Genomic DNA, 26033 nt, shown 5'->3' on the forward strand with positions numbered 1-26033 from the left:
TTTTGGAGGAAATGGCTGCTTGCTTTAATTTCACTTAATTTGCTGAAGTGATGTATCAGCTGAGCACTTGATTTGGTGCTGAAGCAGCTGAATTGGAGTTGCCGTGAAATCAGAGGTTCTGCTACAAAGGCAGGCCCTTTGGCAATTTCACGTTGGTGCCTTTTAGGATTTTACTGCTGTTTTAAATCCCTGGTGGGCAGGGACGTAGGTATAGAATTTTTATGGGAAGAGTTCGGAGGGGGCTCAGGGTGGAGGCCGCCCCCACCCCCCCAGGGCCGTGGCCTCACTTCCCCAAGCCCTGCCTCCAGCCTGCAAGCCAACCAAAGCCCGGGAAAGAAAGTCTCACCTCTCGCAAAGCAGGTCTCCCAAGAGGCGAGACTTTCTTTCCCGGGCTTCGGCTGGCTTGCAGCTTGCCAGCATTCAATGCAGGCTGTGCCTGTGTGGGTGCACAGGAACGCCTGCCCCCACCGGACATGCAATGGGGAGGGTTTAAACCCGAGGAAAAAAAACAGGAAGTGATACTTTGCATTTGTGCACTGCTTTTTCTGAGCTTTCACAGCCTTAGACCGATTCTGAGAGAGAGATTCGAATTCACAGCTCATATTTTGGGTGGGGTTGCCCAGTGAGTCCATGGCTGAGATTTCAACTCCGCGAACTTACACTCGCCCAGCCTGTGAACATAAATCTGTCTTTACTTATTTAGAATTGGGGCTTCCTAACCCTTCAGCGCCTAAAGATGTGAATCCCGGAGGCAGAACCTCTTCTGGCAGTGGAAGGAAAGGAAAACACCAGCAGAGTTCCCCTCAAGCCCCTTTCCTGGACTGCAACCTGTGTGGGAAGGTGTTCAGTAGCACCAGTTCTCTCAGCAAACATTATGTGACTCACAGCCAGGAGCGAAAACACGTCTGTAAGATCTGCAGCAAAGCATTTAAGCGGCAAGACCACCTGTAGGTATCAGTTTGCCAATTAAAAAAATATTTTAAATGTATAAATTAGAGTTATTGCTACTGTAGGGATCTGGTCTGTTGTTCCGGGTTCTTAACACCAGATGTAGAATGCATACATTCGGTAGTAATAGAATGCACCTCCCAATTAAGGAAATGCCAAAAGTTATGATAGAGTTGTTGAAGGCTTGATTGAACTGGTTCACCCGCAATACAATACTATCAATCACATCTTTGCATAACAAGTTCCACCCAAACACTTACTGATTGGTTCCCCACCCTGGGACATGGACAGTATATACCCCAAACATTCCCTTCTCTCTGGACACAGTGTGCAACAGACTTCCCTCTGAAGATGCCAGCCACAGATGCAGGCGAAATGTTAGGAACAAGATCCACCAGACCACAACCCAGAAAACCCACCAGAACTATGATAGAGTTGTTCGCATTGAGGAGGCAAGCATGCTGCATGAACACAAATGAGAAACACAAAGGCTCAGATACCACTAGTTTATTAGACCAGCTGTGTTGCATAGTAAGCTTTTGGGTTTTACGGGAATACTCCATCCAGAAGTATTTTAGAGACCAGTAGGCAATTTGTGTTGAAGATAGAGGTTTGTAACCCATTTTGTGATTTTGGGGAAAGTCTCATTCTCAGAAAAGGAGGGTGGGCCTTTGGTGTCGACAGGTGATTTGTGGGTACACTGTGGTTTTACCAAGAGCTTATTTCATATAGCACAGTGGCATATTGTTGGGATTATGTTTGAAGGAGAAGTAATGGGATTACCACGTGTTTTGTGTTTGTCCCTTCCCCTCCCCCTTTCAGAGCAGAGGATAAAATTGCCTTCTTTTAATAATCTTTGCTGTTGTGTGTTTTATTATTGTTGTTGTACTTGTTAAGATGCAATCTTAACACCACCACAATTACAAAATTGCTTTGTAGATATAGATAATAAGTGGAAATTGTCCAAAATAGAAATTTGTTCATAGTAATAACGTTTTTAAGACTGACCCTCTTCTCTGCGTTCTGATCACTTTTCAAGATTTTGTTTTTAAACCTCAGGAGCGGCCATATGCTAACGCACCAAAAAACCAAGCCGTTCCTTTGCATAGAACAAGGCTGCAGCAAGAGTTATTCTGACTATCGCTCATTGCGCCGGCATTACGAAATGCACCACAGCTTCAGGTTGTTGAAGGATGACGAGGGATGCGAGAGCTCGCTGCCTGCACACAATTCCCGGGATCCGCCTAGCAGTACGAGAGCTGCTGAAAGAGTTGCCTTTCACCCCGACCCTCAAGTCCCTAATAATTCCCTCCTGCCCAACAGAGATTTGCTGAGGTGTATCGTGAACAGTTTAGTCAGCCAGAAGCTTCCATTGGCTCCGTCACCGTCTGAATCTGACTCCAAGGGTTCCTTGCAGCCATCCATTTCTGAATGCGGCCAGATTTCTTGCACCTCCACAAATGCCGCTGCATCTACTAAACTCACTGGCGATAAAGCCACGAAGGATATTTATTGTCAAAAGAACACAGTTTCTTCCAGTGTGTATAACTTTATAAATCCTGGGAACTTGCCTGTCCTTGGATCTGCAGAAAACAGTGCAAATGTGCCGGACCAGCAGCCTCGTCCAGAGCCCCAGTGCCCTTTAGAAAACACAGCCCTGGAGTATTGGGCAGACGGCGGCGTTCCTCGATTTCCATTGTTCAGAGGACAGAAGATTCCTACAACCGCTCAACAGCCAAGCAGCAGTTTCCAATGGGCCAGAAACGTGCCCCCCACCTGCACCAAAAGCAAAGGAAACAGCTCTTATGTGGCTCAGACGTCGCCTGTTGCAGCCCAGGATGTTTCTCAAGGGCTGGCGGGACCCTCTCAGACACCAACCTTTGAGCAGCCCTTCACTCCTTCACTCTTAAAGACACAAGGGGAGATCCCTGGGGAGCCAAAGCTCCATTGCTTCGAAGAGGTCTTCAGGCCAGCAGCTAGGTTCCCGGAAGCCCAGAAGCCGAGCCTGCTGCAGAAGGGTGAAGCCGGGCCCCTCTTCAGGCAGCTCTTCATGAAATCCCAGGAATCCTCTGTCAGCCAGGATCAGCTGCAAGTCCAGGGCCACCTCTTCCAGAGGATCACCAAATCGCAGCACATCCTATCCCACACTCAGCTGGTGTCTTCGCCGCAGGCGTCCGCTTCCGAGCCCGAGCAGGCAGTCGCGAAGCCGTTTCCGGCTGTGTTCCAGCAGCAGGTGGATCTGTGCCGCCCGCTGGCAGAGCCTACAGAACGCAAAAGATCCCTCCTGTGCATGAAAAGGTCCTTGGCCCAGTTTGAGAAAGACTTTTCATCTGACAGCGAGAAAGAAGGGCTGCAGCCAGGCACCCCTCCGCAGTCCTTCCCGTCACCTTCTCTCAGCACGGACGCTGGTTCTCAGGCCAAGCACCCCAGAATCTTGAAAGGGTGCTTGGGTTTCGCAGACTTCTCCGGTCCCAACCAACCACAGTCCGTAGCTTATGAAAACACCCCAGGAAACCATACGTATGGGAAGCCGCTGGAGAGTGACTGTCCCCCTTTGACCACGACAGAGAAGAACAAGGCTTGCGCTAAAGGGTCTGGAAGCAGAGGCCATTCTCGCAGCGGGCGGCCCCGCCGGAAGGAGAAGCTGAAGTTTGACGTCTCTTCCGTGGCTTCTCCCAGTCAAGTGGCCATGGCATCTTTTTCTTTACCTAGCCCTTCCTTCAACAGTGAGGCGGGAGCAAAACCAAAGATGACCATTTTCAACAGGATTCAGGCACGTCCAAGCAGTATTTTATTTAGGTGTTGTTGTTTTTATTAAGGGGAGGGGGTTCCCTCAAGGCCTCCATCAACTGCTTATGCTGGCAACGAGGGAGCGAGGGTCCTTTGCCGGTATCCTATGTGGGAGAAAATGGCGGGGGGGGGGGGGCTATTGAAGTCAGGGGGTTGGTTGGGATCAAGGGCTGTCCTGGGGCCAAATGGAAAGGCCAGGCCTCCGTGCTGCCTGAAATACAGGATGCAGAGTGAAAGAAAACGGATTAAAAAGCCATCGTTACTGTTTGAAAAGGACATTGACGGTTCCCAAGGGAAGTAGAATTGTAAGGCTCATTCTGCACATGCAGAATAATGCATTCAAACTGCTTTCAGTGCTCTTTGAAGCTGTGCAGAATAGCAAAATCCACTGCAAACAGTTGTGAAAGTGGTTTGAAAATGCATTATTTTGTGTGTGTGGAAGGTGCCTAAGAGTCAGTTTGAAGAGGAATGCTTTAAAACATTTAAATGTGTTTCGTTTCTTTAACCACAGGGTGGAAATATCTACAGCTTTACTAATGCAGTGAGGGAAGAACACATTCCCCCTGGATGGTAAGGATAGAGATTTAACAGTGCTTAAAATTGATGCAAGAAGGATTCCCATCACTCATCCCCCCCGCCCCGCCCCCCAATGTGCCCAGTTAAAATTGTACATGAATCTGTCAGAGCTGGGTTTCATCTGGTCTCTGCCAGAGGTTTACTAGGGTCATCTGGACGCTCTGCAGAAGCGCTCCCCTACCCAAAGAGCAGTGGTGGCGAACCTATGGCACGGGTGCCAGAGGTGGCACTCAGAGCCCTCTCTGTGGGCACACGCAGAGTCCCCCCCCACACACACACACACACATCTAGGCTGGCCTGGGTGGCTGGGCTCGATTATTAGCATTAAATTATTATTATTATTATTAGCATTAAACCTAAGACCTAGTTTTGGGGAAGCAGTGTAGATGGTTATGCACTGTTAAGCACTGTTAAACCCCACTGATTTTCATGCGAAGAACTAAAGCGCGATCCTTTACCTGGGAGTAAGCTCGGTTGGTGGCAATGGGGCTTGCTTCTGAGTAAACCCTCCTAGGGTCATGATTCACCCATTGGAAGAGTTGCATGGTTGCTTCAAAGCAAAGCCACCGAATAAGACTAAGCTTACTCCCAAGTAACGCACGCCTCGGAGCCAACCATTTTTCCTAAACTAAAACCTCAGTATTCAGATTAAATTGCCGTGTTGGCACTTTGCGATAAATAAATGGGTTTTGGGTTGCAATTTGGGCACTCGGTCTCAAAAAGGTTCGCAATCACTGCCATAGAGCCATGTTCTTTGCAGAAAAGTGGTGGTAATAGTTGTGAAAGACCTGGAGTCGTGTCGAAATCTGCATCACCCTCTTAGCCTTCATGGCCATCAGCTTTTCCCTACTAAAGTCACAAAAATTATCCTCTGCCACCACCATGGAGGGACTTCCTTTTATTCCCCTAGCCATTTGTACAGAGGGGTGTTAAACTTTCTCATGAAAGCAAAACATCCATGTGGCACACAGAGTATTTAAGCATAAGTAGTCACAGGGTTAAATGTATTGATGCACTGTGTAATCTAGAAGCATATTTGTATTATTGACCAATACATATCATTTGGAATTCAGAACATACAAGAAAAAATGTAACGTCTACATCAGGCTGAAAAGCAAACTTTTCCGTTCCGGTATAAAGAGACATGCAAACAGAGCTAGATTCAAGACCAGTAGCACCTTAGAAGCTTATAAGGTTATAAGAATCAAATTTCCCATCATCAGATATCGTGACAGAGGGAACATTGATTCCCAAAAGCTTACACTCTGTAGCTCTTGTTGTCCTCTGAGGTGCTACTGAATTCAGGTGCTACTGCGGTTTTACTGCAGATCAACATGTCTACAGCCTGAATGTTTTTAAAGTTTCTTCTTGAAGCCATTTCAAAGGGCCCAAGTTTCCAAGTCTTCCAAGTATCTAGCCGTTAGGAAGAATGAATAAAAAGGGAGTTGCCTCTCTTTATAAATCCAAATGCTTTAGGACCGCTGCCCTGTGACATGAACTGATCGATATCTTGCAAGTTAGAGGCTGGGTTTGTAAAAAGCCAATCAGGAGCGGTTATGCTAATAGAGGGGTTCCAATCCGCATCTGCACCTGCTTAATAATTATTAATAATGGATTTGCTACTATTTGCACAGAGAGAAGATGTGAAGGCAGGCAGGCCAAAGGACAAGATGCCAACACCTCTTTGTATAGGAGTTTCAAAAGCAGATTGTGATAAGGCACAGGGGTCACCTCTTTAAAGGGAGTGGGGGGGGAGCATTAAAAATATACTTGTGCTGGCAGAGCCCCCGAGGAGCTCTTTGGATTGCAGCCACTCTCTCTCCTTCAGCGATTACTTACATCTGATTTCCCATTGGGTTTTTCTTCACTAGTTAACAGTTTGCTGGTAAATGAACTGTAGAAGCTTTCTTTTCCCAGGCAGACTTATATAAAAGAGCTGTAAGGCAGGAAATGTAAATGTTCTTGTAACAGGAACTAAAGCTGAATTGCAAAACACTGGAAATTTAGCATCATAGTGGTACATGTTCCTATCATTTTTTTCCCCCTCTAAATTCCAGCATTTCTGCCATCGGGAGTAAGTCTGGAGGAGGCCCCGGAGGCAGGAGTCAGCATGAAAACAGTTTTGTTTGCAGGACCTGCGGCCAGCTGTTCTGTACGGAGCGAGGACTGAACAGCCACAGGTGTTTCTTCAGCGAGCAGTGGCAGGCTTTTTCAGAGAAGGTAAAAGAGAAATCGGATTCAGACCCCCAAGTAGTAAACCTACTAATGTTGTTTGTGTAACACTTGAAGTTACATCGGCAAGGCGTGTGCTATGTACAAAGTGTTGGACTTTGGCCAGCAAAATCTGGATTCACATCCTGACAGTACCGGACAGCCCTGAGTCCCAGAGCAGAACCCAGAAGAGCTGAATTCGAATCCTCACTTGTTTTGTGAATGTCCCCTGGTGTCAAGCCCTGGATCTGAGACCAAACAAGACTCCAAAACCATTGGTTCAAAAAGGCTTTATTTGGAAAGCATCAGTGGCCAGCAGAGGAAAAGCCAATTCTGAGTTGTCTTTTCCCAAACCCCAGTAAATCACCCCAGTGCTCATTCCTCCTCCCACCTTTTCCCGTGCCACCCAACTACAAAGGAAAGCTGTGAACTAGAGAGACCGAACTCCAAGGCCAAAGGACGAGATAAGCATCTGTCTGGCCTGGGCACCCCTACTTTTCCATCCAGACTTCTCACTCCCCTTCCCAGTTGCCTAGAACAGGGGTAGGGAACCTGCGGCTCTCCAGATGTTCAGGAACTACAATTCCCATCAGCCTCTGTCAGCATGGCCAATTGGCCATGCTGGTAGGGGCTGATGGGAATTGTAGTTCCTGAACATCTGAAGAGCCGCAGGTTCCCTACCCCTGGCCTAGAACATATGAACATAAGAAAGAGCCTGCTGGGTCAGACCAGAGTCCATCTAGTCCAGCCCTCTGCTACTCGCAGTGGCCTACCAGGTGCCTTTGGGAGCTCACATGCAGGATGTGAAAGCAAGGGCCTTCTACTGCTGCTACTGCTCCCGAGCACCTGGTCTGCTAAGGCCTTTGCAATCTCAGATCAAAGAGGATCAAGATTGGTAGCCATAAATCGACTTCTCCATAAATCTATCCAAGCCCCTTTTAAAGCTATCCATGTTAGTGGCCATCACCACCTCCGGTGGCAGCATATTCCAAACACCAATCACACGTTGTGTGAAGCAGTGTTTCCTTTTATTAGTCCTAATTCTTCCCCCCAGCATTTTCAATGAATGCCCCCTGGTTCTAGTATTGTGAGAAAGAGAGAAAAATTTCTCTCTGTCAACATTTTCTACCCCATGCATAATTTTATAGACTTCAATCATATCCCCCCCTCAGACGTCTCCTCTCCAAACTAAAGAGTCCCAAACGCTGCAGCCTCTCCTCATAAGGAAGGTGCTCCAGTCCCTCAATCATCCTCGTTGCCCTTCTCTGCGCTTTTTCTATCTCTTCGATATCCTTTTTGAGATGTGGCGACCAGCCTGACAGCTGGGTCATACTCTTTCAACCTAACACACCCCATAGGTTTGTAGTGAGGATAAACTGGAGGAGAGGAGAGCAACGTATGCTGCTTTGGGTGCCCACTGGGGAGAAAGGCGGGATACAAACAAATTAAGTGAGTAAAAGCCGCAAACTTAAGGGGCTGCTTTCAGGTTTCAGCCCCATTCTCCTCTTTGAGGGACCAGTGCAGACATCACAGTGGTTTTCGCTTTAATTATGGCTGAAAGATGAAACACCAATGGGATTCCTGCTCTCATCCCACCCCTATCCTGGCTTAGCCACAGCAACACAGAGAGTTGTCAGTGGTAATTGTGGCAATAGGAGCCCCGCAGTGGCAATAGAAGCCCCAAGTGGCCAGCAGCAGTACTGCAGTCAAAGCTCTGCTCACAACCTGAGTTTGATCCCGACAGAAGTCAGGTAGCTGCTTCAAGGTTGTCTCAGCCTGCCCTCCTTCTGAGGTCGGTACAATGAGTATTAAGCTTGCTGGGGGTTAGGTGTAGGAGACTGGAGAAGGCACGGGCAAGCCACCCCGTTAACAAAGTCTGCCTAGTAAACATGATGTGACGTCACCCCACAAGTCAGCAATGACCCAGTGCTTGCGCAGGGGGCTGCCTTCGCCTAATAAGTGTCCAGGGGTTGTTTTCAACCAGGATTTGAAACGGGTTGAACATCAGTTTGGACTGAAAATAAGAAGGCTGCCTACAAGAACAGGAAAGTGTGTGGCTTTGGCCAGCCGCATTTGAATTTCACCCTCCAAGTAGCTCAGGCTTCTGGGCCCTTAAAGTCGCTTTCGCTTGCAGTCATAGTTTCAGAAGTGGCGTGATTTCTGCAAAGTGCTTCTGATGTCGAAAAGGCACCCCTTTAAAACCTTGAAATTGTTGTTACCTGCCTCCAGATTTTGCGAAGCAGATTTTGCGAGTCAGCGTCATGTAGTGGTTAAGAACAGGTGGATTCTAATCAGGAGAACCGGGTTTGATTCCCCACTCCTCCACCTGAGTGGCAGAGGCTTATCTGGTGAACCAGATGTGTTTCCCCGCTCCTACGTTCCTGCTGGGTGACCTTGGGCTAGTCACAGTTCTTCGGAACTCTCTCAGCCCCCCCTACCTCACAAGGTGCCTGTTGTGGGGAGAGGAAGGGAAAGGAGCTTGTAAGCCACCTTGAGTCTCCTTACAGGAGAGAAAGGTGGGGTATAAATCCATACTCTTCTTCTCAGAACAGAAACTGAAATAAAACAACTAGCCTCAGGATTGCTAGAACCCATTTTTTTCATTTCCCTTCAGGTGTTTGAGGCAGAACACCTTCCGCTTCAGAAACTGTCCTCCAAGCCAGCAGGGGATGGAGATGTATCTCCTGGAACCAAAAGATCTCTGGATGATGGAGCTGCCACTGTCCCTCTGGTCATGCCCGTCTCAGTGCCCGTCACAGCAGCAAACCAGCAGCAAGAGAACAAAGTGGGTGGCAATTTGCAGTGTTGTATTCAATTTTTTAATTGCTTGGGAGCTTACTGATAGTAGCCTCCCATCAGGACTTTGCGAGCCTCCTTGTGTAAATACCTGCCCTGTGCAGAGTGCTGGGGAGCAGTCTGCGTCAGCACAAAACTGGCATCAAGCAGATTTAAATTCTAGGGGCTTTGAACGTAGTTATGTTCAGGAATAACATTTCTGTACGGCTCAAATGTTAGATTCCTTCTTCTAGTTAGAGGCAAGCATATTTAGGTTGTACTTTTATAGAGTGTTCAGGGTGCTATATGCTATTTTGTTGTTCTTCTGAACAAGCCTTATATGGTAGAGCAATATTGTCACCAAGGCTGGGAGAGAGTGGGTCCCCTAAGACCACCTGGGCCGAAATGAATGGCAAACTAGGGGTATTTTGATTTGTAATTCTGTGTCTTGGCCTTTGCACTGTGGGAACTGTAATTACAGAGAGGGGAGCGTAAGGAATGTTTAACAGCACCTCCCTGAACTACAATTCCCAGGGTCCTTTAGTTCAAAGCAGAACAGTTAAAGTGGTGTAAAACCGATACAGTCTTTATAGTGGAGATATTTCCTTGACTGTGTGTCCTGAATCGTCTTGAGTTAGTGCCCCCCGGGTAGTATGCTGGGCACAGAGCAGGGATCACTAGTGGAAGGTATTTGCAGGGAGTTGGACTAGAGGACCTATCGGGGTTCCTCCCAGCTTTATGTTTCTACCCAAAGTATTCTCAGAAGTGCACTGGATTCCAGTATGAAACTAGGTTCAAGTGTGGCATGCTTGTGGATACAGCGCTGTGTAGTTCCCCTCCCAGTTTTTTGCCACCAAGTAGCAATTTAAAATCTTCCCATCTGCCCCTGTCTTTTCAGGTTGATGAGAAGGAAACTCAGGACGATGACGGTCTTCAAGAAGGTGTTCCGCAAAAGAAGAGGAAGAGACGGAATCGTCCAAAGTCGCTGTTCATTCCGCCTCCGGCCCCAACCTGCAATGAGATACAGGCTGGCACTGGAGGATGCTACCAGAGTAACCTTCGCTCGACTGTCTTCCTGATGGACTACCTGCTGCAGGGCTTGGTCCAGTGTTCTCTTTACACGCCTCCTCCCATGCTCAGCCCTATCCGCGAGGGCTCGGGGCTGTACTTCAACACGCTGTGTTCTTCCTCTGCAAACACCGGTTCCTCCAAAATATACCCCTCTGTCCTAGGTAATGAAAACAACCCTCAACCATAAGCAAACAGCTGTGGTGGCTCATTGTCCGCTCCCTTTGCCGCTCGGAAAATCGGCACAGCGCTTTTATGCATATGGAAAAGAAGCAGTTCAAGTCCTGCTTAACAACGCCTGAGGGGGGATATGATTGAAGTCTATAAAATGATGCATGGGCTAGAGAATGTTGACAGAGAGAATTTTTTTTTTCTCTTTCTCACAATACTAGAACCAGGGGGCATCCATTGAAAATGCTGGGGGAAAGAATTAGGACTAATGAAAGGAAACACTTCTTCACGCAACGTGTGATTGGTGTTTGGAACATGCTGCCACAGGAGGGGGTGATGGCCACTAACCTGGATAGCTTTAAAGGGGGCTTGGACAGATTTATGGAGGAGAAGTCGATCTGTGGCTACCAATCTTGATCCTCCTTGATCTCAGATTGCAAATGCCTTAGCAGACAGGTGCTCAGAAGCAGCAGCAGAAGGCCCTTGCTTTCATATCCTGCATGTGATCTCCCAAAGGCACCTGGTGGGCCACTGCGAGTAGCAGAGTGCTGGACTAGATGGACTCTGGTCTGATCCAGCAGGCTAGTTCTTATGTTCTTATGTTCTTAACAAAACCGGCATGGAAGCTTTCTGGATTGACATGCAAGCAATTGCCTCTTACTAACTTGTCAAGTGCTTGTGATTTTTATATGATTTTTTTTAATTGCACATTTTGTGGGCTCGATGATGCACTCAGGGTCCAGTAGTTGTCATTATCCCGATGCTGTCCCTATTAAAGGGGAGGCTTGGAACTCTCACAGGTGGGATCTGTCACTGCCCATCACTTTTCCTTCCAGGGATTCTGGAATGGGGAGGAGACAGACCCTTCCAAATAAGAATCTTTGAGTTGTCATTCTGATTTGTACTTGATGAGAAGAGGAGGCAGTTCTTGAGGGAGAAAGATGTTTCTGCCCCTGTTTTTAGCTCATCTAAAGTAATTGAAAGGTGCAGCTGCCTGAGAATCATTGATAGTGGCACATGAGCTGCGGGGAGAAAGGGACTGGAAAATATGTTTCTGGATTCTCCTATCTAATAGGGGGGAAAACTACTTTCCTAATTAGCTACACGTAGGTCAAAGGAAGTTCCAAAAATATGTGAGAACATGTTACTGGGCTTTAAAGGAAAATGATCAACAGGAGGTCAAGGGCTTGGGGACCATTCTTTGTGGTGTAGTTGTTAAGAGCAGGGGGACTCTAATCTGCAGAACTGGATTTGATTCCCCACTCTGCCACATGCGAACCAGGTGTGATTCCCCACTCCTCCACATGAAGCCTGCTGGGTGACCTTGGGCCAGCCCCAGTGCTCTCTGAACTCTCTCAGCCTCACCTGCCTCACAAAGTGTCTGTTGTGGGGAGAGGAAGGGAAAGGAGTTTGCAATCCCCTACAAGTCTCCTTATGGTTAAGAAAAGCTTTTTCTTTTTCATTGCGTTCCTAATATTTGATTGCTGTTTGTGTTAAATTTCAGATGGCATGGATGGATCCCTTTTGTTCTCTCTTGTGAAAGATACCACCCAAATCAGTATTGAACCGTAAGTGCAGAGATGATAGCAGTGATACCGTGTTTCCCCGAAAATAAGACAGTGTCTTATATTAATTTTTGCTCCCAAAGATGTGCTATGTCTTATTTTCAGGGGATGTCTTGTTTTTCTGTGTTCTGTTCGTCGGGCATGCTTCCAAGCAAAAACTTTGCTACGTCTTACTTTTGGGGAATGCCTTATATTTCGCACTTCAGCAAAACCTCTACTATGTCTTATTTTCTGGGGATGTCTTATATTCGGGGAAACAGGGTAGGAAGAATAAAGTGATAACTTGTCAACATATGCGGAGCTTTTATTTCCTGGATATTCAGCTTCTTGTAAAATAACATGGTGGGGGAAGAAAGCCCTTTGCTAAATGTGCCAGGAGCGCTTTGTGTATCTCTTGTTCTCTTTTAAACAAACCAGGTGGGCAGAGGCGGAGCTCCCAGGGGACAGGGGGGTGCGCATTGCACTGGGCATGTGCCTGGGGGGAGATCGCCCCCCCCCCCTTTGGCAGTGCCCCCCCCCCCCCCCCCGTCCCTCCTACACTTACCTTAGTTCAGCCTGAAAGTGGCAGCTGGAAAAGCAGCCTGTTCACTTGAGGCTGAACACAGCCTGGTAGGAACTACACTTCCCAGTAGACCTTGCATGTCCCAAGGTCTCCTGGGAAGTGTAGTTCCCACCAGCCTCAAGTGAACAGGCTGCTTTTTCCAGCCTGCACTTTCAGGCTGAGCTAAGGTAAGTGTGTGTGTTGGGGGCGGGGCGCCAGGGCGGGCACGGAAAATGCAGAGTGCACACTGGGCACAGTACGCCTCTGCAGGCGGGGGTGGGGGAAATGAAAAGGTGGTATACGCAAACTGACTAAATGACGCTATTAGGATGTAGAGTTCGTATGCTGGTGGAGAAGCAATTTGTGGGTGTAAGTATATTCCCTTGTATTTTCAGGGAAATAAAAGCTAAGCAATCTGTCACAGGAGCTATCAGCAATGTGAACTGGCCTTTGGCCTGGAATAGTGAGATTTGCTGTGTCCTGGATGTTCCAGGCCAGCCTGATCTTCTCCGATCTCAGAAGCCGAGCAGGGTCTGCCCAGATTATCTGTTTTGTTGGAGACCGCCAAGGAAGTCCAGGGTTGCTATGCCGAAACAGGCAAGCAGCAGTGGCATAGGAGGTTAAGAGCTCGTGTATCTAATCTGGAGGAACCGGGTTTGATTCCCAGCTCTGCCGCCTGAGCTGTGGAGGCTTATCTGGGGAATTCAGATTAGCCTCTGCACTCCCTCACACGCCAGCTGAGTGACCTTGGGCTAGTCACAGCTTCTCAGAGCTCTCTCAGCCCCGCCCACCTCACAGGGTGTTTGTTGTGAGGGGGGAAGGGCAAGGAGATTGTCAGCCCCTTTGAGTCTCCTGCAGGAGAGAAAGGGAGGATATAAATCCAAACTACTCCTCCTACTCCTACTCCTCCTCTTCTTCTACTTCTTCTTCTTCTTCTTCTAATGAAGGCGTTGATTCATTGGAAACTTCAGATCAATATTAAATTCAGGAAGATTTCTTCCATTGTGTATCTTTAAGCATGCTGTTGCATTCCTAGTGCAGCCTGAACCTTTTCTGCACTGTTTCTTCCACACTGGCTGTTCTCAACCTGCTTGAAATAGGATTACCTCTCATCTTCCTCTAACTTTGTTGCCCCCTTGCAAAGGCACTTCATGCTGCCTTCCCTCAACACACAGGGCAAGAATCTCACATCAGTCAACCATGAACAAGTTTGTGTTCAATGTATTGTCGAAGGCTTTCACGGCCGGAATCGCTGGGGTGCTGTGTGGTTTCCGGGCTGTATGGCCGTGTTCTAGCAGCATTCTCTCCTGACGTTTCGCCTGCATCTGTGGCTGGCATCTTTAGATCCTCTGAGAGAATGCAGGAGAGAATGCTGCTAGAACACGGCCATACAGCCCGGAAACCACACAGCACCCCAAGTTTGTGTTCGGTGCTTCGTTCATAAGCAACAGGAGCTGTTTCACAGCCATTTAACAGGTTATGATTGGGTTCCTCATCCTTCCCAGTGCCGTCCAAGTGTTTTTAGATAGTGGCTGAGGCCAGGCAATGCTTCTACCCAGCAGGATTTCCAGTTGACGGAGATTTGATTGACGGTGTAAATGGTTAAAAACATTGCTTTGACAGCAGCTGCCGCCACAGCACAAGAATCTCCACTGTGTGATTGAGGGTGAGGTGTGGCTGCCATTTTGTGGCCTTTAAAATGGAGCTGTTCTGCCAGGCTTTTGTATCTGGCCAGCCGGGTCTGAACTGAACCAACTTGTTTGTCTGTGGCCTCCCAGGGATGTGTTAAGGGTATGGGATGGCACCATCTGTTGTTATTGTTTTAAATGGTTTCATGCTTTTATGGTGATTCTGTTTTGTACTGTTTTATCGTTATTATTGTTCACCACCCTGAGCCCTACGGGGACGGGCAGGTTATAAATATAAGTAAATGAATAAATATAAAATGTAGACGATCCAGATTCAATCCCTGGCATTTCCGGTTGAAAGGATCAGGTGGTAGGTAACGTGAAACACCTTTACCTGAGACTCTGAACAGCAGCTACCAGTTTGAGTAGGCAATGCCTGAGAGCCTGGAGAGCTGCTGCCAGTCTGAGTAACGTGTGATGGGTGTTTGGAATATGCTGCCACAGGAGGGGGTGATGGCCACTAACCTGGATAGCTTTAAAAGGGGCTTGGACAGATTTATGGAGGAGAAGTTGGTCTATGGCTACCAATCTTGATCCTCTTTGATCTGAGATTGCAAATGCCTTAACAGACCAGGTGATCGGGAGCAACAGCCGTAGAAGGCCATTGCTTTCACCTCCTGCATGTGAGCTCCCAAAGGCACCTGGTGGGCCACTGCGAGTAGCAGAGAGCTGGACTAGATGGACTCTGGTCTGATCCAGCTGGCTTGTTCTTATGTTCTTATGAGTAGGCAGCACTGACTTTGACAGTCCAAGAGTCTGATTTGATATAGGACAGTTCCGCGTGGTCTTGTGATCGTAGCCCGTGGGCCAAATCTTATCTCACTCACTCTCTCTCTCTCTCTCTCTCTCTCTCTCTCTCTCTCTCTCACACACACACACACACACACACACACACACACACACACACACACACTCTCTCTCTCTCTCTCTCTCTCTCTCTCTCTCACACACACACACACACACACACACTCACTCACTCACTCACTCACTCACTCACTCACTCACTCACTCACTCACTCACTCACTCTTTGGACTTATTTAGCTACCCTCCCCTGAAAGGCTCAGGGCAGCGCACAACAAATAATAATAACATTAAAACCTATAACATTACAACACTAAAATAAAACCAGAAAAAAACTCAGATGACAATAAAAACATCCCCCCACCCCACCCCACCAAGCCCACCGGTGGCCGGGACGATGGAGTCCACTCAGCCCGGCTGGCCAAATACCTGGCAGAACCGGTCCGTTTTGCAGGCCCTGCAGAAACTCGACAAGTCCTGCAGGGCCCTGGTCTCCCTAGGGATCCTGTTCCACCAGAGGGGGGCCAGGACCTTTACGGTTCTGGCCCTAGTAGAGGCCAGCTGGATGAGTTCTTCCTAGTTTAAAAAAAATTATCTGAAACCGGATAAGTCACTTGTAAGACAAAATGTTGAGATGTTTCTCAGGCCTTTCCCGAGGCACCTGTGACTCATCAGCATTGTCATCAGCCTTCTGGGGTGAAAACCCAGTTATGGCCTCTGGAGCCTTTGAGGGACAGTTAGACTGGATCCAGTAGCTGTTGCTTGTTAGATGTCGAGATGTGAGGGGAATGGGTTTTGCTGGAACCTGGTTCGTTGTGGGGGGGGGAGGGAGGGGGGCAGTTTTATTATTTTCTGTCCTGCTACAGCCATTTCCCCACTCCTGTGTTAATCAGCAAAGTGGTGAAAGCGATGAGATCATTGTGTATAGAATCCGGTCCAACCAATTGCATTGTTAAGGGAAGGTGTTTACACCTGACAAGTTGTGAATATGCAGGAGCGACAGCGTATATCAAACAGAAAAGATAGGGGAATATTTTATTTATTTTTATTTATTTATTTTTTGGACTTTTATACCGCCCTATCCCCAAAGGGCTCCAGGCGGTGAACAACATGTAATAAATACAATCATAAAACCATCATAATTTAATTAAAATCTATAAAAGCAGCGAGAGACTAGCTATGGTGCTAATAGTTATAAAGTAGTTGGCGCCCAGTAACCCATTATTAAATTCTTTCCCAAAGGGAGGATCGGCGAGTCCCCTCAGATGGTATCAGGCTCGGATGTAAGAGCCAAGGGGTGAGGGGCACCATCAGCGGCCGGTCCCTCCAAAGGTCCGGCGGAACAGCTCCGTCTTACAGGCCCTGCGGAATTCACCGAGGTCCCGCAGGGCCCGGACAGCTGGTGGGAGAGCGTTCCACCAGGCCAGGGCCAGAGCCGTAAAGGCCCTGGCCCGTGTGGAGGCCAGCTGCATCATCGAGGGGCCAGGGACCACCAGTAAGTTGGCCTCTACTGAACGAAGAGGCCGTGTGGGGACATATGGGGTGATGCGGTCTCGAATATTGATTAGTCAGAAATTTCCTAACCAGCTCTGTCTGCTGCTTTATCAAAATAAAAAAAAATCTTTGTCTTCACTTTTGAACATCATCTAGACCAGCCATTCTCAACCAGGGTTCCGTGGTACCCTGGGGTGCCTTGAGCACGTCCCAGGGGTACCACGGCAACACTACCCCCCCCCCCTAATTTTTGTGGTGTCTCCCACTGGCGCCAGCAAGGACATGGAGCTGGCCCATGGGGCAGGGCCTGCCACAAGGTCAGCAACCACCACCACCCCCAGTGCTTCCTTTCACCCTGGGAGGGGAAGGTGGCGGTGTGGCAAGCAAGAGCAATGGGAGGGTGGCGGCAGGGGTACCATGAGATATGAAGAGTGAGGTCAAGGGTACCCTGACCTCAAAAAGGTTGGGAAACACTGATCTAGACTTTAAAAGATCCATAGTAAAACTACCCTGAGATCTAGCAAACTCAGGGTGAAGGGACATCTTTTCTCCTTGCTCAGTGCGCCAGTTTAGTATTGTTTTGCTTTAGGCTTCACAGAAGTGTTCCATTTTCAGCCTTTACAGAGCACCCCTTCATGTAGAAACTATTTAACTTTTAAGTGTAGCCCAATGGATATTCTTTACCTGTTTGTTTTGTGTCTTCCTTTCCACCTGCCTCTCCTTATTGGTCATCAGACAATATATTCATTTCCTTTTCGGCTGTTATTTCAGGCATATCAACATTGGAAGTCGTTTTCAAGCAGAAATACCTGACCTGCAAGATGTGTCATCCTTGGATAATTATGAACATCCAGCTTCTTTAGTGTGGAAGCCATGGGGAGACATCACAACCAACAAGGAAACACAGAAAAGAGGCATGTTGGCAACTTCTTCTCCTGTGTGTAACCTCCCCCCAACACACACACACACACACACACACACACACACACACCACCACCACCACCGCCACCACCGCCACCACCCCCAGCTATTGCCAGCATGGTGTAGTGGTTAAGAGCAGGTGGACTCTAATCTGGAGAACCAGGTTTGATTCCCTTCTCCTCCACATGAGCAGCGGACTCTTATCTGGTGAACTGGTTTTGTTTCCCTGCTCCTCCACATGAAGCTTGCTGGGTAATCTTGGTTGATAACATTGAAGGAGGTTGTTTAACTGCATCGGTGTTACTGAAGCAGTGGCGTAATGGCTAAGAGCAGTGGCTAAGAGCAGGTGCACTCTGATCTGGAGGAACCGGGTTTGATTCCCAGCCTTGCCGCTTGAGTTGTGGAGGCTTATCTGGGGAATTGAGATTAGCCTGTGCACTCCTACACATGCCAGCTGGGTGACCTTGGGCGAGTCACAGCTTCTCAGAGCTCTCTCAGCCCCACCCACCTCACAGGGTGTTTGTTGTGAGGGGGGAAGGGCAAGGAGATTGTCAGCCCCTTTGAGTCTCCTACAGGAGAGAAAGGGGGGATATAAATCCAAACACACTCACTCTCTCTCTCTCTCTCTCTCTCTCTCTCTCTCTCTCTCTCTCTCTCTCTGAAGTTCTCCCTTCGGCGTTATCTGTAATGAGAGTAGAGATTATTAATATCAATTGCATTCAGTGTATGTTTATACACTGTAAAAATAATTGTAATATGCACGAGCCACTGCGCATCACACGTGCGTCACGTGATTTTTTGGTCTGTATTTGATGAATAATCTTGGTTATTCCCAGTTCCCTTTGAACTCTCTCAGCCCTACCTGCCTCACCAGGTGTCTGATGTGGGGAGAGGAAAGGAAGGGGTTTGTAAACCAGTTTGAGCCCTTATGATTGAGAAAAGGGGAATATAAATCCAAACTCTTTATTTTCCTCTATACTCTTGTGTTTTTAAATTTCCCGTGCAAACCTTGTTAATGCTTTTTTTAAAAAAATCTCACTTGCAGTAACAGATCTATTAAAATTGGCCTGCTCCAGCGCAATGCCAGGGGGAGGAACCAACATAGAACTAGCCATGCACTGTCTTCATGAGGCCCAAGGAAATATTTTGGTAAGACGTTGTATATTAATCTTAGACAAAATAGTCTTAAACCTTGCTTCTCATTATGCCACGGAGAACATCTTTGTTGTGCTGGAGCTGTTCTTCAGATGTCACGGCGTTTATTGTAAATACGTAGGCTTCAAAAGAACAAAAAGGTTAAAATGTATCACATTCCCACCTCCTCTTCCCAATATACATTTCCTCTTCTAGTGAGATGAAAGGAGTACAAAGCTAATTGCCCGCTGAAGAACAAACCATGGTTTCCTTTCTATCAATAAGAGGCTCAGAAGCTGGCAGTGTTCTGTTGGAGCACATGTTGATTTATCTTTTAAATTTGGATCTCCAAAACTGCAGGCCTCCCCAACCTTTTTGAGCCCACAGGCATCTTTGGGATTTCGACTTCGTGTGGTGGGCGGAGTCACAAAACGGTGGTGTGGTGGGCGGAGTCACAAAACGGAGTCACAAAATAGCTACCACAAAATGGCTGCTGCAGGAGGCGGAGCCAGTCATGACATGGCTGCCGTAGCGTACCGTCAGTCACACACTGACAATCTTATGCTGTGGTGGCAGCTTTTGGGAGCAGCAGTGGCGTAGTGGCTAAGAGCAGTGGCTAAGAGCAGGTGCACTCTGATCTGGAGGAACCGGGTTTGATTCCCAGCTCTGCCGCTTGAGTTGTGGAGGCTTATCTGAGGAATTCAGATTAGCCTGTACACTCCCACACACGCCAGCTGGGTGACCTTGGGCTAGTCACAGCTTCTCGGAGCTCTCTCAGCCCCACCTACCTCACAGGGTGTTTGTTGTGAGGGGGGAAGGGCAAGGAGATTGTAAGCCCCTTTGAGTCTCCTATAGGAGAGAAAGGGGGGATATAAATCCAAACTCTTCTTCTTCTTCTTTTGCTAAAGCAGTGTTTTTAAAAATCTTCTAAACCAGTGGTGGCGAACCTATGGCACTCCAGATGTTCATGGACTGCCACCACCACCACCATGCTTCTAAGTCATTCAGATTTCTGAAGGACGAATCAAAAGCCTTGCTGGGCAAAAGCTCCAGCAAGCCCCACCCGCTTTCTAAAAACACTTGGCGAGCCCCAGGAATGGTGTCAGCCGGTGGCGTGGTGCCTGCAGGCCGGGCGTTGCCCCCCGCACCCCCGCGGTTGAATGGCTTTTTTTTTCATACTGTGTTTTTTAATTGTAAGTGTCCTGAAGCGGGATTATGAAGAGGCAGCCTGGACATGTTCTAAACAATTAATTAATTGGAGAATATCCCGTGCTGCCAAATCTGATGAAAAGGGTTATATTAAATTTGGGGGTGGTGGAGTTATATTAAATTGTGAGCTAGCATTTCTAGGAGACGCCTTTTTGAACATTTAAACGGAAGCACCTTCGTTGAGCTTTGGGAAACGGCAGGTGTTATTCAGCTAACTCATCTCTAAAGTCAGCTTTTTAAAAAGCCAGATTTTAGGGAAAAATTCGAATCCCGTGGAAAGCCCTCGTTTTCTGGAACCCATGTAACATTGGCCCATCACAGTTGTAGAAAGGCCCGCAACCAAACCACAGGATCCATCCAACTGGCTGGCCTGGCGTAGTCATTCTGTGGCAATCTTGGTGCAGGGACTAAAGGAATGCTGGCATAGGATTGCCTCTCTCTCACCAATCTGCGCAGAGCCCAGCACATGGTCATTAAGTGGAAGCCCTTTACTGCATCTTTTGCAGAAAAGAAATTCTGCCTCCTATGAAATGCTTCTCCTAGACTGTGGCTAGAAATCCCCTAATGGCACCGGCTGTCTCCAAATGCAGATAGTAGAGACATTCTCCTCTTCTTCCACTCAACTCACCCACTTTCTGAAACCATTCCAGGAGGCGCTAGAGATGCTGTTACTCCAAGGACCGCAGAAGCCACCTTGCCATCCCCTCTCTGACTATCATTATTCAGGTAAACCTGATTTCAAAGATGCCAGCGTCAATAGGCATCGGTGGTGGAGGAAAAGGCTGCCAAGTTGTAGCTGACCTATGGCGAACCCTCACGAGATTTTCAAAGCAAAGGACAGTCAGGTGGTTTGCTATTGCCAGTGTGGTGTAGTGGTTTGGATTCTAATCTGGAGAACCGAGTTTGATTCCCGCTCCTCCGCCTGAGTGGCAGAGGCTTATCTGGTGTACCAGATGTGTTTCCGCACTCCTACATTTCTGCTGGGTGACCTTGGGCCAGACAGTTCTCTCTGAACTCTCTCAGCCCCATCTACATCACAAGGTGTCTGTTGTGGGGAGAAGGAAAAGGAGCTTGCAAGCCACCTTGAGTCTCCTTACAGAAAAGAACAGTGGGGTATAAATCCAAACTACTCCTTCTCCCCCTCCCCCTCCCCCTCCTCCTTCTTCTTCTTCTTCTTCTTCTTCTTCTTCTTCTTCTTCTTCTTCTTCTTCTTCTTCGTAGTTACCCTACGCTTCCTGGGTAGTTTCCCACCCTAGTGCTAACTAAGTCTGACCATTCTTAACTTTCTAGATCTGAAAAGATTGAGCTAGTCTAGGTCATCCAGATCAGGGCATTGGTAACCATTATGCTCCTTGAAATCACTAAGAATTTAGCAAGTGGTGATATTGTAGAGGGGGACCATAAGCCATATATGTCTGCAATCCTAAATGCGCTGTCTAGGAAGATGCTGCCATTGATAGAAGGCTGCCTTCTGAGTAAACATGCTTATATGATTGCATTCATAGGATGGCAGTCTTTCATCAACTTGCTGATGTTCCTGGGCACGACCATATAAAGAGCTATTAAAAAGTAATAAGTAGAAACCCTGTAGTTCTGAAAAGGTTAACCGAGTTTTATTCAAGCAAAGGTTTTTGTGGACTAGAGTCCACTTTATCACCAGTTTCTTGCTTGGCAGAAATATATATATGTAGTTTTGAAAACGATAAAACTGAGTCAGAGGTCTGTGAAATGCAGGATGTACGAGGTGCGATATAATCATGTCAAAGCTTGGATGTGACCCAGAAATGTACAGAGTACAGGAAGGATATTTAAACCATCTCTGAAAAAGCTTTATGTGATGGTGTGGTCCTGATTCCCCTTTTGCTTGAGGGGATTATGTATGACTAATGAGAAGTTAATGCACATTTATTTATTGAAGCCTCCAAAGCAACGCTGCTTTGAGCTGCAGCGACCCAGTGGAATAAGCATGCAGATCGTGATGACAGCATATGTGCGGTTTCGCCTTCCCAGCTGCAAAATTACACTGGCCCTTTCCCCACTTACCTTAAGCCCCGTGCTACTCTCCTCAAGTAGCGCAGGGTCCCGGGGCACTCCCCACGACAGGGGCGGCAACATGCGCAGCCGCCCCGACGCTGCCGCTGTCGCGCCCCCTCAGCGCGCGGCATCCCTGGCGCTCTTGCAAACGGCACCTTTTGATGACCCTGCGCAGAGTGCGGGGTCGTGGGGACGCCCAGGCGCGCGGCATAGGGGGGATCGGGGTGAGTGGGGAAACGCCCACTGTCCCGTTCATATTAAGTCAATGAGTTCTTTCAAAAGCAGCTGATTTTATTGCTTTGGCAGCCACGTGCCCTGGAACTCACACTTACTGGAAAGAGTTTATTAAGGATATCACAGGTTATGAACGATCAGAAAGATACAGCAACACCCCTCCCCTTTTGAAATCTAAAAAGGGAAAAGAGGATTTAGAATGTACAGTGAATGTGTTTCATGCAGCAAGATTAAAGACTGTCACTATTTGGAAGAACACACAATTTCCAAAGCTTTACGGGTGGATTGTTAAAATGTGGGAAACAAGTGCGGTTATCAAGTAGCTAGCTTTGTCACAGCTTGAGAAGACCCTCGCATACCAGATAATTTAACAGAAACTGGAGCATCGTTTGCCCACGACTGGAACAATTCGTATGATGTTTGCCCTTTAATATTACTTTCTTCTGATGATGTAGCGATCTGCTTTATTAATGTACTCAGTGTAAAAAGTGTCGTTTTTAAAAATTACGCAAGTTATGAAAATGATTTTCTGAGCATATTGACAGAGTCATCATTAATTCAGTTCCTCAGCTGAAAGCAAGCAAGCAAAAGAAGGCAGGAAGAGATTTTTAATTTTGCGAAACAGATTGCTTGCTCTGATACTTCATTTCTTGTAACTTCAGGTTCACATTTGTGGACTCCTGCTGAGAAACAGCTGTTTAGGAAGGCCTTTAGCGTGCACAGGAAGGACTTTTACCAGATACAGAAGAAGGTAAGAGCTTCACAGTTCAATCTTGAGCAAAGTTACATCCTTCTAAGCCAGTGATGGCAAACCTTTTTGAGACCGAGTGCCCAAATTGTAACCCAAAACCCACTGATTTATCGCAATGTGCCAACATGGCAATTTAACCTGAATACTGAGGTTTTAGTTTAGAAAAAACGGTTGGCTCAGAGGCATGCGTTACTCGGGAGTAAGTTTGGTGGCTTTGCTTTGAAGCAACCATGCAACTCTTTGAATGGGTGAATCACGACCCTAGGAGGGTTTACACAGAAGCAAGCCCCATTGCCAGCAACCAAGCTTACTCTCAGGTAAAGGATCGTGCTTTAGTTCTTTGCATGAAAATCAGTGGGGTTTAACAGCACTTAACAGGGTGACCTACACTGCTTCCCCAAAACTAGGTCTTAGGTTTAATGCTAATAATCAAGCCCAGCGGCCCAGGCCAGCCTAGATGTGTGTGTATGGGGGGGGGGCAATTTCCCCCCACACACGACGAACTCTGTTTGCGCGTGCCCACGGAGAGGGCTCTGAGTGCCACCTCTGGCACCTGTGCCATAGGTTCGCCACCACTGTTCTAAGCTCACTGAAGTCACTGGCCTCAGCCTAGAGTTCCTCTTTTTAGGATTGCCTAGTCAGTAGGCAGAGGACGCGTGTTCCGATGACTGCCTTTTACAAGCCTGATCACTTGCTACCCCTTGTGTATTCACTTTTGACATTTTTCTTCCCCTCCCTCCTGCTTTGATAGATACAAACTAAGACGGTTTCCCAATGTGTTGAATACTACTATAGCTGGAAAAAAATATTAAAATTCGACTGCAGTCGATCACAAGTGGTAGAAAAGAGGTCCAAGAGAGAACAGGATGAGGTAGAGATGGAAGAAGAAAAGGTAGAGAAAGATTTGGGGGCGGGGGGGGGGCATTTTAGTGTACAGATTTAAAGATTTCCTCTTTTCCTACTCCCTCACCCCACTCGTAGCTTTACAAGTTCTCTTGTTTTCTTACTACAAGGAGCAGCAGTGGCGTAGGAGGTTAAGAGCTCGTGTATCTAATCTGGAGGAACCGGGTTTGATTCCCAGCTCTGCCGCCTGAGCTGTGGAGGCTTATCTGGGGAATTCTCATTGATACCACCCAGGTTTTGTGAAGTTTGGTCCAGGGGGTCCAAAGCTATGGACTCTCAAAGGGAGTGCCCCATCCTCCAATGGTTTCAATGGGAGCTAATAGAAGATGAAGGCTACATCTTTGAGGGGAGTCTGCCATCCCCAACCTCGGAGAGCTGCTTTTATAAGCGCCAGGCTGGGGCCGGGGCTTGGGGAGGCGTGGCCATGCCCTAGGGGCAGGTGGGTGTGTGGCCCCACCCCCGAACCCCCCCCCCCCCATAAAAAATCTATACCTACGTCCCTGTGCACAGCATCAATTGTGCATGGCTAAGCATATGCAAGCTCCATTAATCCTGGGCAGTCACTTCCTACAGGCTGTCCACCGCATCGGTTCTGGTGGGTTTTCCGGGCTTTGTGGCCGTGGTCTTGTGATCTTGTTCCTAACGTTTCGCCTGCATCTGTGGCTGGCATCTTCAGAGGTGTATCACAGAGGGAAGTCTGTTACACACTGTCCAGACTTATAACAGACTTCTCTCTGTGATACACTTCTGAAGATGCCAGCCACAGATGCAGGCGAAACGTTAGGAACAGGATCCACCAGACCACGGCCACACAGCCCGGAAAACCCACCAGAACCAGTTGAATCCAGCCATGAAAGCTTTTGACAATACATTGTCCACCGTATTGTCCTGCCAGGGTTTCTCTTTCGCTTCGAACGTCTGTTTTGCTACTGGCAGCCGGGGCCGTCATTTGGAACTCCTGAATTGACCTGGGAATGCTTTATTGTTGTTGCCAAAAGATGAAAAAGAATTGTTAGGAGCAGCAGTGGCGTAGGAGGTGAAGAGCTCGTGTATCTAATCTGGAGGAACTGGGTTTGATTCCCAGCTCTGTCGCCTGAGCTGTGGAGGCTTATCTGGGGAATTCAGATCAGCCTGTGCACTCCCACACACGCCAGCTGGGTGACCTGGGGCTAGTCACAGCTTCTCAGAGCTCTCTCAGCCCCACCTACCTCACAGGGTGTTTGTTGTGAGGGGAGAAGGGCAAGGAGATTGTAAGCCCCTTTGAGTCTCCTGCAGGAGAGAAAGGGGGGATATAAATCCAAACTCTTCTTCTTCTTCTAATACTTTTTACATACATGTATTCCCTGACTTGCAGACTGCGTGCAGCCCAAAGAAAAGACACTGCCCCCTGCCCAAACAGGAGTGCAAGCTGAAATCGAAGACCTGCAAAAAAGCCGCACAGAGCTCCTTCTGTCCAGCCAGCAGCCTGAAGGAAACTCCAGACAGGCCCAAGAATGCAGGCAGTCAGGGGGTATTTCCATGTAAAGAATGTGCAAGGTATTCTTTTTTTTTGTTCTTACAAGAGCAGCACTGGCGTAGTGGTTAAGAGCAGGTGCACTGCAATCTGGAGGAACTGGGTTTGATTCCCCGCTCTGCCTCTTGAGCTGTGGAGGAGTATCAGGGGAATTCAGATTAGCCTGTGCGCTCCAATACATGCCAGCTGGGTGACCTTGGGTTAGTCACAGTTCTTCTGAGCTCTCTCATCCACACCTACCTTAAAGGGTGTTTGTTGTGAGGGGGTAGGGAGGGAAAGAGATTGCAAGCCCCTTTGAGTCTCCTACAGGAGAGAGAGGGCCCCTTCCGCACGCGCAAAATAATGCGTTTTCAAACCACTTTCACAACTGTTTGCAAGTGGATTTTGCTATTCCGCACAGCTTCAAATAGCACTGAAAGCAGTTTGAAAGTGCATTATTTTGCATGTGCGGAATGAGCCAGGGGGGATATAAATCCGTCGTCTTCTTCTATTGCAGTACGCCTACTGTGTCCTCACTGAAGGAATATCCTCTTTTCCCCCATGTCTCAAGGAGTCTCACTGTAGAACTCACTGAGGAACTCAGCTGTAGCTCATGTTCATCTCCGCATGCATCAGAAAAACCCAAACAGTAAAAAGCTGGGTGGGGGTGGGGTGGGGATTCCATTCTCATTATAATGGGTTCCTGAAGTGGAATAGCCTGTGTGT

At 47.9% G+C, this 26033-nt stretch overlaps 1 protein-coding gene across 1 annotated transcript in view; it reads left to right on the forward strand.

Annotated features, from left to right (window-relative positions):
* Positions 1-630: 630 nt before the first annotated feature.
* ZNF541 (zinc finger protein 541) overlaps positions 631-26033 on the forward strand; it is a 37292-nt gene continuing 11889 nt past the window's right edge. The window contains exons 1-13 of the mRNA XM_048501723.1: positions 631-947; positions 2008-3721; positions 4250-4308; positions 6372-6564; positions 9170-9310; positions 10199-10532; positions 12044-12107; positions 17401-17543; positions 18596-18699; positions 20544-20619; positions 22824-22912; positions 23664-23804; positions 25170-25351. Coding sequence (XP_048357680.1) covers positions 631-947; positions 2008-3721; positions 4250-4308; positions 6372-6564; positions 9170-9310; positions 10199-10532; positions 12044-12107; positions 17401-17543; positions 18596-18699; positions 20544-20619; positions 22824-22912; positions 23664-23804; positions 25170-25351 — 3557 coding nt within the window. The remainder of the gene's footprint in view (positions 948-2007; positions 3722-4249; positions 4309-6371; positions 6565-9169; positions 9311-10198; positions 10533-12043; positions 12108-17400; positions 17544-18595; positions 18700-20543; positions 20620-22823; positions 22913-23663; positions 23805-25169; positions 25352-26033) is intronic.

The sequence above is a fragment of the Sphaerodactylus townsendi genome, linkage group LG06 (genome assembly GCF_021028975.2).
Source record: "Sphaerodactylus townsendi isolate TG3544 linkage group LG06, MPM_Stown_v2.3, whole genome shotgun sequence".
NCBI classification, from domain to species: Eukaryota; Metazoa; Chordata; class Lepidosauria; order Squamata; family Sphaerodactylidae; genus Sphaerodactylus; species Sphaerodactylus townsendi.